At 42.5% G+C, this 12,122-nt stretch overlaps 1 protein-coding gene across 6 annotated transcripts in view; it reads left to right on the top strand.

Moving 5' to 3' along the window:
* The window catches only part of spire1a (spire-type actin nucleation factor 1a), a 29,541-nt gene that overhangs the window by 9,198 nt on the left and 8,221 nt on the right, over positions 1 to 12,122 (top strand). For 3 of the 6 annotated variants that reach the window (XM_062410289.1, XM_062410291.1, XM_062410292.1), the window contains exons 3-8: positions 3,723 to 4,001; positions 6,400 to 6,525; positions 9,754 to 9,828; positions 9,949 to 10,122; positions 10,304 to 10,390; positions 10,672 to 10,801. In XM_062410289.1, coding sequence (XP_062266273.1) covers positions 3,723 to 4,001; positions 6,400 to 6,525; positions 9,754 to 9,828; positions 9,949 to 10,122; positions 10,304 to 10,390; positions 10,672 to 10,801 — 871 coding nt within the window. The remainder of the gene's footprint in view (positions 1 to 3,722; positions 4,002 to 6,399; positions 6,526 to 9,753; positions 9,829 to 9,948; positions 10,123 to 10,303; positions 10,391 to 10,671; positions 10,802 to 12,122) is intronic. The other 3 variants (XM_062410290.1, XM_062410293.1, XM_062410295.1) reach the window with 1 other exon arrangement.

Here is a 12,122-nt window from a genome sequence, read left to right on the forward strand (position 1 = left end):
ATCCCATCTGTGTACTGGTTGCCACATTGGTTCTTCTTCCATCCTGGGTGCTCTCCTTGTTCTGTTTGATTACCTATTGTATACAACTGAAGATGCATATGTATCTGTAGTTTATTGTTTCAGGATTATTGGTTGTTGCAGTTTTAAATTAAACTTGGAGACGAACACAACATTTAGTTAATTATAAATTGAGCTGTTGCATTTTTCATTTTTTACTTGGACTTTATTTTGTGAAGCTGCATTGGAACCGAAATAATTTCTGGCTGTGATTGAAGCACAGACAGAAAACCTCCCTCCAACAGTAGCACTCAGCCTCAGGGCCTCAAGCCACAACCATCGTCAGAATTTATACTCAGTGACCAAACTCGTCTGCTTGCCTCTGTGATCTGTTCGGCCTCAGAGCAGACCGAACAGATGTCCTTAATTATATGCATCACGTTCTTTAGTTCGGTCATCAAAAGTCCAGTGTTGAGACTTGACCCCTTTTCACTGAAGTAGGAAAAGCAAGACTTCAGTTTAAGACTGGGCACAAAACTTAGCTATTTTGATTCAACGTGACCTCATGTGTTCCTTCAGGAGAATAATGTGATTCATGAGTATCTTCATCTTAATCATCGATTCCTGTCACGCTCCCTCTGACATCAGGCTGAAAAATAGAGATTCTCTAGTATAATATAAGCCACTGTTGGGAAAACCACATTTCGGACCCTGGGCCATGATGTCGTATGAGAGCCTAGTATCTTTTAATGTGTTAGAGGAGCGTGAGAAAAGTGAAGGGAGGCTGGAGGATATTGTGAATGGACATATTCAGAAAGAGACACATTCATGAGGAGGACTTGTAGAATTTACACGTTTATTTAGTAAACTGGTAAAAACCTGCGTCATCACTGATTTTATTAAATTGTTTTTCCAGCTTCGACACCCAGATGATGCATCTTGCCTCATTTCACAAGAAGCATTCAAAACTGTTGGAAACTTTGTGTTACCTGTTGGTGACTGAAACCTATGGTGGAAATACACTGTACGTGTGTTGCATCCTCTGTGGCAAGCCTCCACCTCACCTAGGTGGAGCCTAGTTTCTATTAGTGGCTCAAGCGGTTCCTGAAACCCAGCGGTGGGTTCTCTGGACGTCTTTCCCAACTCTTAATCCGCACAGTCATTCCAACGCCTTCTTCCGCCTCGCTGCCTTTTGCTTCACCTCCTTTCCTCATTCTTCTGTCACAAGTCTTCATATGAGATCATCACGTGTAATTGGAAAATCAACCTGTTTTTCCCTCCTTCCTGTTTCAGATGTTTTTCCCCATTCCTTCAGACATAAACTCAAATGAGTCTCAATAATATTCTTCACTATAAAGAACTGGATTCAAACAACTGGCGTCTGAATATGCTCAGGAATATTTAGTGTAGTAAATATTGCTGATTTGGAAATGTAGACTAATTCAACTGACTTATTGCACATAGATTGATGATTTTCCATATTTCATCACTGACGATAGTTTATTGTGAAAATGTGACTGAGATCCCTTGTATTGTCTGTCACCGCAGCATTCCCCGACTATCGCACAGCGCATGTTGTCCCACAGATGGATTATGAGGTTACATAATCAGACACTAAGGAATAGGATATTTATTTTAGCCCTGGAACAGGATTACCAGCCGCGCACACAGACAGTTGATAAACGATAACATAGAACGCCACAACATTGATCTTTGCCCAAAGAGATTAGGATCAGTAGATTAGAGTTGGAGAATTTGGTTGGGTTTGGTCACTTAAATTGTTTAGGTATTTTTAAGAAAGAAGTTTTTTTTTTTGTTTTTTGGAAGACATTGTGGAGTTTAAATCTAAGATGACTCAAACTCAGAAACAACTGGCCCAAAGACATGATATACTGCTGTTTAGTATTGAGCAGTTCTGACCAGACGCAAAATTGTGAATAAATTAAAATGTCATGTTTATTTTTGATTATATACATCATTACAACTCAAAGGCCCCTGCAGCTTGAACGGTACTGACATGAAACTGGTCAAACTCTCCGTTTCAGACGTGACTTATAACGTTTCACCTTTTTCATTCTAGATCAAACAAAGCAGAAGATCGGCACGTAGCTCTTTGAGTCAGGTGATGCAGAACTTTGTAGTTTGTCAGGATCGTCTTTATTGTCCCGCTGTCAGACTGTGACAACAGCACTAAAAACACAGAGCAAGCCTGTGCCGTTCACATTGGATGAGTTACAGCAGCCTTGGGTCAGACGCCGTCAGGAAAATGCCCAGAACATTAAGGAAAGGGCTGGTGCCTGGGTAGAGCATGCAGAAGGACGGACAAGACTTATAGTGAAAAGCTCTCGAATTTTCTGAAAGCAGTTTTAGTGGAAAGATGGGGATTCTCGTAATGAGTATGAAATTATTGACTGACTAACTTTAATTGTTTAAGTGTCTTCAGTGTTGAGTGACATCAGTGGATTTACAGAATTTATAGCTTTGTATTCTTAAAAGATACTGTTATTCCTTTTATAGGTAAAGAAATTATTTTTTTCCTTTCTTTATAAAGATAAATGAACCATTGAATTACCCTCTGGATGCTCTGAAAGACAATCAACACAAACCTGAAGGAGGCTGTGCTTATTTATTATCTCATGAACAGCTGTTGTTTATGGATGACGAAAACAAACCACTTGGTTGCTGAAGTAATTAACCCCAAACCGGCTCAGTCAACACCCTCTGTCTCTCTCTCTCTCTCTCTGCATTCCCACGGCCGAGCACCAAACCCGAGAGCAGCCAGCCGTGCCCGTCAACACCGACTTCACCCATATCGGCTCTGTTTTTGTTTTTTTAGACGCCTCCCTTCTCCAACAATGTGGCTCCATTCTTTTTAAGTATAAGAACGTACAGTACACAACCAGTCACATTGTGCTGCGCTGATGGGATCGTTAAATTTCCTTAAACAAAAGCCATCGCACAAAAGCTTCAAGGTTTCGTTTGTTTTTGCTACATTTAGACCTGCAGTGACGCCATGCGGTGCCAAATATGGTACTAAGGAGCACCAGGCTGTCACTCATCAAGGAATACTAGCACTTTTAATCGGTTAGTTGATTTAATCGAGGTTCTCAGATTGAAGTCTACAGAATAATGGAACAATTTGGGTTATTTGTCCCGTCCAACGAAATGTCTTGAAGCGAGATGAGCTCAAAGGTACATTTAGGACAAGAGACTTGAAAGAATTCTGAATCTGAAACTTGATTTGAGAGGATGGGTTGAATGGAGCTATCCGGAGAACACATGCTGTAGTGAAAGAACCGCTTTGTCTCTCAGCGACGCGGAGGTAGTTTGAGACATTAAGACGAGGTGGATCAAGCTGCGGAAAGTGATGGGTCATACCCGGCTTATTAATGAGGGGAAGCAGTTATTAAAATGAAATCATCCCAAAATGATGGGAATAATCAGGCGGTTTGGAGGAACACTGGCCTCGTTTCACATCTGCTATGGGCACATGACCCGTCTTCCGGTCTGTTCAGGTGAATGGAGTTTACTGTCAGTAGACTTGTTTATCTAACCATAACAGGGCTGCAGTGAAGTCTGGTTTGCTCCATGAGAATGTGCTGGTGTGCCATTGATTACAGATCAGCAGGGGCAGAGAAAACGCATAAAAACAGACTTTAGAAACTCAATTCAGAGGAACTGTTTTAATAATAAATTTTCAATATTTTTTTTTTTCTTCTTTACAGGTAATCGACTCACTGGGCGTCATGATCTACAAAGCTCTGGACTTCGGCCTCAAGGAAAATGAGGAGCGCGAACTCAGCCCCCCGCTCGAGCGCCTGATCGACATGATGACCAACAATGAAGAAACGGAGAACGACCCCTGTCCTGACGAGGGCTACGAGGCCACTGAGGAGGAGGATGAGTGTGAAGGGGAGGAGGAGGAGGAAGAAGAAGAGGAGCTCGTTTCCACTTCCACTACCGGCACAGTCGGCAGCATTCGCGGCTATCGAGATATTATCTTGGTAGGTTGCTCTGCCAAAGTGATCTCACTTTTTCCACCCGCATGTTTTTAGGTCAGGTCTGTAAACAGAGCAGTACGTCCACATGTCATTATCACTCCAGCTCAAAAAAAAATTCCCTGATGGAGGCCGTCACGCTGTAAATTCCCCGAGTAGCTTCAGAATGAGACTTGTAATTAAAGCTGTGTAAACACGCTGGTATTTGGGGGCTAGGCTCAGAAACTTTCACAGCGTGTTCCCTCCATATAATGAACCTGGTGTAGGATATAAATGTTTGGTCTGTTCGCTGCCAATGCGGCACCGGGCTGGCCCCTAATTCCTCCCAACAATGATTCTCTTTGAGTGTAGTCTGCAACATGTTGATAATGACATGGCCAGATTAGGCAACGAGACATTCCTGACTGACCTTCCTCGCCTGCTGCTGTTGTGTCAGGCAGGGGCAGGTTGGGTCGACGAGGGTTCAGCGAGACGTGAAGCTGACTGGTGTTGACAGGAATAGTTGGCTGGTGAATGTGCAGAGTGGTGCATTAGTAAAGTGGAGCAAACTGAGGGAGTGCCTCCATCGGCCAACGTCCTCTTACCAGAGCTGTCAATCTGAAGCTGGTTTCAGACGTGCACCGAACTCCACATAATCTCCTGACATTCTCCGGAGCTGAGTTTCTACCACCAAGCCCGTAGGCAAAACTCTGGAAAATGTCTGAATGAGCCCATGTGAGAAACCAAATTGGGTTGTTTATTACACGTAATGGACGCAAAACTGAAGAATAATAAACAAACTAAAAGAAAACGAATATATCAGGATGAAAAAGCCGAGCCATTCACGTAAAGAAGACATCGACAAAGATGTCAAGAGAGCGCCGCCCCTCCCCTGAACTCTCCGTAGGTTTCTGTGTTGAGCGGAGAATCTCCTGCTGCGTTGCTCATGTGTGAAAGGCAAACTTTGCAGAAAGTCGGGACCCAATTGTGCCAACATCTTCTGGAGTTGATGTCAAAACACAGCTCATTGTTCGGATTATTGTCCAAACATCTAGTTCTTGATGATTGCTCACAAATTGTCACGCACAGGGAGACATCAGTTTGATCTCACATCTGTAGTGACATTAGCTCATGCTGCGGTTAAACTTCTTTTGGGCCTATATTTATTTGGGGCGATACATAGGTTTTTGTGCTTGATGAATAACATTGTGTTTGGTAGAAACCACAGATAGGAATATAATATTAGCATGTCGGCGAATACTCTCACTCCCCAGGTGTCGTTTTACGTGGGAATTTCCTCTCATTGACAATGAAGAAGACACTTTCTGCTGAGTCAGACGTGCCTGTGGCTCGCCAAGCCCTTCAGAGGAACACCAAAAATGTCATTCGTCCGGTTTATTCCTTTCGTTATCGCTGGAGTTGGTTTGGCTGCTCATCCACTACTGTGGCAGGCAGCCTTTTATTATCACAGGCAAATCATAAGGGTCAGATCTTTTTAAATGGCGTTCAGGTGATGCCACGTACACCATGTACTGGTGTACTGCTGTACTGGAAAATCCGGTTCAGGCTGTTTTTCTGCTACACACAGGAAAAGGTTACAGCGGCACGAGTGGTGTTGATCTGTGGATGGTAGAATTGTTAAGCCGATGGATCGCCATGACACTTTCTAGATGTGTTCATGTTCATGGGGGGGGGAGAAGAGAGACGACGTCGACGCCCTGGCTTTCCATCTAGCGACACCACCAGGTGACCCTTGGGGCTTCAACATCTGCTGAATGCATTGTCATGAAATTTGGCACAAACATTTTTCCCGTTTTCACTGGATGATTCACACCCACTTTAATTTGACTTACCGTTCAATGAAGTAATCAGGCGATTCTTTTTTTTTTTTTAAATGGTATCACGTGAAACAATACTCACCATTATTCTATGGGCCTATTATCACCATTAGTAATATGCAGCTTCAGAGGCGGGTGCACAAGGTGAGCACACATACAATTGTTCTGTTTCCTCTGCAGAGATCTTTTTCATCATCATTATGACCATGATGCACCAGGCAATTAAATGGAATGAGAGAATGGTTTATTGCATGTTATGCCCAACCACACCCATGTTTAATAAAGAGAGTAAATAAAATAATTTTGAACCACCTACTTCCACAATCAAACAAACAAAGGTGGATTAAGTCACACCCTGAATGAACTTTTGCTTTAATTGTTAAAGTAGTGACTTTATTGTTTATACAATTTGGGTTTGGCAGAAAATTGACTAAATGCAGATTGTTAAATCAATTAAACAAAAGTTTTTAGGATTATTATATTTATCTGTAAAAAATAACTTTGCGCATGGTTTTTGGTGTGTATATATTCTTTTTCTATGATGTAAATAAATAGTTGGTCACACAAACTGCTCTTTTCCCCTCCAGATATGTTCTTCCCACCTGCCCAGCCCTTCAGACGCTCCCAGTCACTACCAGGCCGTGTGCCGCGCTCTCTATGCCGAGACCCGGGAGCTGCGCACCTTTCTGGAAAAGATCAAGAATGCCAAAGAGGTAAGAAAGTCCGGCCTCTGACCGCTGCAAGTTAATGAGGAGTCTGGTGAAGATACGTCACAGACGAGCAGAAAAACAAACCATTCCATCTGCTTGTCCATCTGAGTCTTTCTTTTCTTTTGCCATGACAAGTGATTATAGTCTGACATGTGCACTGAGTCATCTGCACCTTTTTGAGACATATAAAGAAACTTAGACACTCGCTTTCAATATTTTTTTCTCCTTCCCAAAGTTCCCATGAGTCGTACTCAGAATGTTGGACCTGTTTATACATCACACACCTGTCATAATACAAAAGAAATTGAAAGAGAAAAAATTATCTGAGGAAGGACCAAACCCTAGTCTCTGGGATTTTACCAGTCTGCTTGTTTTCTTTTTCTTTTTTAAATTTGTCGAATTAGGATCTGTTTGGTAAACAGGATTTTTATTGCTGGAAAAAGAAAATACCAGAGTCATGCCCAGAAATAACAACAGCGGACGCCCACAGGGTCCAGACTGTGTTGGTGTCCCTGTCTGACCCCCCCCGCCCGCTCAGGGCATCTGAGAACTCTTCATCTCTGAGACTTGTTGGGGATGATTTAAATCCGAATAGACATGATCTGGCACCACGCTGCCTGCCCGCTGGCCGATTTGATTCCTGTAAATGAGAGTATTGCTACCGGAGTAGTGAAGTATGAGTAGTGAGAGACTCCCTGTGGAGATCTTGAGGCAGAATGTCTCAGACAATCAACCAAGATGTGTTGGAGTTTGCTTTTTTAATTAACATGATTAATTCAAATCGTTAGATTGAAGAAAAACATGACAGAGAGTAGAGTCTTATTGCTTTGACTTTATTTTAATGAGTTGCACCACGTAGAATAGAAAAACCTGTGTGAGAATTGGAGTGTTTATCCAATGGGACCCGACAGACTCGGGCTGGATTCAAACATTTTAAAATGATGCTCGGGTTTTGGTCACGTTGGCTGGTCCATCTACTTTATTGTTTTATTCTGCACATCCCTGTAATCGGGGAAAACACCAGGCTTTGGTCGGGTTCGGACACACAAAATTAGTTTTCATAGAGGCGTGACGAATTATAATGTCTCTTTAGAAAAAACATCTTCACCACTTTGAAATTACACACAAATTCACTGAAAGCCCAGATGACCCAGTTTTCCACCATTGCTGAAATGCAGGGTGCATTTGTGAATCTGTGTGTAGCGGAGAGTGTAAAGTGTCTCAACAGCCCACAAAAACTGATCCAGGCTCAGCAGCTCGATCTGTTTACACTCCTTTAACATGTTGTAGATAAACACATTCAAGAAGCTTTTACACCTGAGAAAATCCTTTTGAAAAATATGAATATATCCTCAATTTGCGATGTGTACATTTGCAAAGCTGCTCTACATGTGGACAAATTGCTTGGTATTGGTTTGTGGATTTAAACATGCGTTTATGAAAGTGACAAAAAATCTTTGTATACATTTGTAAATCGTATTCTTCAATCATATCATTTTTGACCACGTTGAGTCTCTTTTCTCTCATAATCCGAAAGCCTCGGGCTCGGTTAGTTTAATCTTGATCTCGGTCGGGTTCGGCAGAAAACTGCAGCCTGAGCCGCTCTGGGTATTTTTCTTTGGCTACAATGATGATCATGTGTTGTGATCAAACAGGTTTCCATTATAATCAAATTTGCAAAATACATCATTTTAATGAACAACAACAAAAGGGTTAGGGTTAGGGCTAGCGTATCCATGAAAAGTGCATCATAAAGCAGATGGGGAAACCTTTCCTATAACTAGACATCATATGAAACTCTCATGCATCGACTGGTTCGTGTTGGATGTGTCCACATGACTTGTCAGACGTCGTAGCATCAGTGCACAGTATGAACACACAGGCCGCGACCACAGCAGGAGGCATGATTCATGTAAACGTTCTTATGTAATATATGATTATTGGATCAAGTGTAACATTATTACAGCAGTTAAAGCAGCTTACAGGAGGGGACTGCCAGGCGACTGGGCCCCTCTGCTCTTCCTGTAGCACTGAATGTTCCAGGATAATTGCTAATGAGTAACAGTACACACCATCACACATGGCTGGGATGTAGGAGGATGATCAAACAGTTCTTTAACTTTTTGATATAATTTCTACAGTCATATAGAACAAACAAAGACTTTTATACGTCCATCCAATCCCCTTAGTTGTCGTCAACTAATTCTCAGTGCTCTCAAAGTCTTCTTTGTCACTATGACGTCCATTTCTCCCTCTTTTCTTTCAGCTGTGTTTCCTGTAGTTTGTGTCATTTTTTCAACTGAGTAAATGTCCTTTACCATTTCTTTCCTCTGTCAGATTAGTTTAGTTTTTTCTCCTTTTCTTTCCTGCCTGAGGAAAAAACACTGAAGCCAGTAGTTCTCCACGCTAAGTTTTACTGGTTTAAAAAAATAAATAAATGGAAAGATGAAGGACAAATACTGTACCAACATGTTTAGATATCAGAAGAGATCAGTCATCTCAGCATCATGTGATTGAGCAGAAACATGGGTGTGGAGATGTAAAGATGATGAGAAGAAAAGATGCTCATGACGTTCTGTATTTTGATTTGAAAGTCTGTCGTTGGACGATATCATAGATGATGACTGATTACATTTTTGGATTAACCTGAGCTGAACTGGAGACAAGAATGAAGAAGAGTTGGTTTGAGATGAGGAACACAGTTTTTCTCTATTATAGAGTCAGAGTGGCTACCTCTCTTAGTCAGTACACACTCGTGCCTTCAGTAGGAAACAAATTAAGTGAAAGGATGGTGTGACAGTGTGTTTTAAAATACATGCACAGACACACACACAGCAGAGGGCTTGTTACCATGTCCAGAGTCACCACATGCTACAGACTATAATGAACAGGATGCACATGTCCACATGGAGGTGGATTTGATGCCTGCAACAGTCGTAGAACTTTAAATAACCGGCTCGTACACTGAGGATTCGGCAGACAGACTCATTAATAGCACTCATTAGTTGGTCATTGATTTCTCTTTTTCCCTCTGGTACAACTGTCAATATAGGATGAGACTGATATCGACATTCCCTTGCAAAACAACATCCATCGAGGAATTAACCAGACGGCTGGAAGTTTACCATTGACCTTTACTTAATTCCAGCTAGTGGTTACTGCATGTCACAACAGTAGAAAACCATTTTAATTTCTTTTTTTCATGTATTTCCTGTTCCTTTTCTTTTCTAGAACCTCCGGAAAATGGAAGGTGAGACTCGGGAGGAAGCTGTTAAAGACCTCGACGACCTGCAAAACGCTGACTGGGTAAGAAGGATCTCTACAGTGCTGCACCAGACACCACTGGATTTGACTATGTGACCCATGCATTGGTAATTTTCTTACATGTGTGCTGCACGTTCCTGCAAACTGTATTAATTATTTAAGTCCCTCCAGGCACGGTTCTGGGTGCAGGTGATGCGAGATCTGCGAGACGGCGTAAAGCTAAAGAAGGTTCAGGAACGCCAGTACAACCCACTGCCCATCGAGTACCAGCTCACGCCCTACGAAATGCTGATGGACGACATCCGCTCCCAGCGTTACAAGCTGCGGAAAGTCATGGTGTGGATTTCATCAACCCTCACAGGCTCGCCACAAACATTGATTTTCTTTTGAGCTGGGGGCAAAATGCAAATTAAGCCCGTCTCCTGCACGTGGAGTTGAAATCACAGATGGTTGCATGTATTGATCCTTTTTCTTTAATAAGTCGTTGTCCATATCCTCTTTTCCACTGTCGTCCCAGGTGAACGGAGACCTCCCTCCGAGGTTAAAGAAGAGCGCGCATGAGGTTATTCTGGAATTCATCAGGTCAAGACCTCCTCTCAACCCGGTGAGTAATAAACCACGCTGTGCCACTAAACGGTTCCCGTTGGTCAATTATCAAGCATCCAGTTTAACATTTTGTACCGAAGTTTATAATTACGTCAACAGTTCTGACATCTCGTGTATTTTTAGTTTGGCAACATTTAGAGAATGATTGATCTGATTCATGATGTTACAATACATGCAGTCTTTCAGGGCCGTTAGGAGGGAGGGAGGGGGGGGGCAAATCTCATTTTGGTGTCCCTGGTTATTGCCGCTGAGCACTCACTTGTGTTGTTGTCATGGCAGGTTGCCGCCCGTAAACTGAAGCCCCACCCGGTGCGACCCCGGAGCCTCCACGAGCGCCTGCTGGAGGACATCAAAGCTGAGAGGAAGCTCAGGCCCGTCTCACCGGACATGATCCGCAGGACTCGCCTGGGTGAGACACCGACACATCCCAGCACACAGGCACACCTGAACCTGAAGAATAGAAGGGAAACACTCTCCTGGTTCTTTTTGTTCATTCTCCCAAATTAATCTGTCATATCAGAAACAAGCCTCAGTTGTTTCGGATGGGACTGTGGCTGTTTACATACTGCATGGAAGCTCCACTCAAAGCAAGAAACCCATTAACCATGACTTCACTGCTCTTAACTGCATCCATCATTACTCTGTTTACTTCAACACTCTAACATTTACTCTAACAGCTGTCTCCCCACGTTGATCTCTTCACCTAATCAGGTGTGTCAGTGTTTAAACAAGGCCGACTGTGTCTACAGCTTCATGTGCTCTGCTAAAGTTCCTCAGTTGACCTTTTGTCAAAATGAATCCATTATGTAATGCAGCCTTTGTGGTATTCTCGATGAAACCCAGCAGTGCACGAGAGGCTCTGTGGGTATGTAGATAATGTGTTTAACCATTTAAACTTTAATCAGATAAAAACAAGAATATCCAGCAGTCAGTACCGTACAGTGCCTCTACAGTACACAAGACGCCTTGTGTTGGGAGCTTAAGGACGGAAACACGCAGCAGTTGTTTTGTAATCAGAAACGTAGGAGACGGTACATGTGTTCCCTCGGAATACTGTCTGAAAAGCTGATATAAGTATATTCTTTAGTACTACCTTTTTTTTAAGGATTCACAGTTTTTATTGGACAATAGAGAGGTGCAAAAGTTGTAGAAGTAGACATGACTACATGCAGATTAGATTAAAACCTCATCTCTATTTGATTATATTTCATGCTAGTATCGCCAATTCCAACATAAGCAATTGGCTTTAAGAAAATATGGGAATTGTCAGAAAGCAAGTCGGAGTTCACGTGCTGTGGGTGAACACTTTACTTTTCTGAATGATGTTTTGTAAACTTGGATGACTCATTGACTTCCATCCATTTTAACTCTCGTGGATTTTCTTTTCCTCCTCTCCTCCTCCATTTTTCTTTCCAAACACGGGTGTATGTGCCAGTCATGCGGCCTCTTAGCATGTCTTACAGTTTTGACTCATCAGGTAAAGTTGAACATCAGCTGTTGTGCTCTCTACTGTCGCTCCTTTGTGTTTCATGTTTTAAGGTCAAGGCACCTGCTCCTCCCTGATTCAAACACGCATACTCCTCCCTTTTCATTTCATGCTTGTGTCATAGAAATTGGTTGTATGATACACTGCTGTCACTTGTTAGATGCTGTGATGCATAAAGATACTCTACCCAAAAGGAAAGCTGGGTCAGGGGAGTGCGACTTTATCTCAGGTTGTGTGAAATTGT

The sequence above is a fragment of the Platichthys flesus genome, chromosome 17 (assembly GCF_949316205.1).
Source record: "Platichthys flesus chromosome 17, fPlaFle2.1, whole genome shotgun sequence".
In the NCBI taxonomy this organism is placed as follows: domain Eukaryota; kingdom Metazoa; phylum Chordata; class Actinopteri; order Pleuronectiformes; family Pleuronectidae; genus Platichthys; species Platichthys flesus.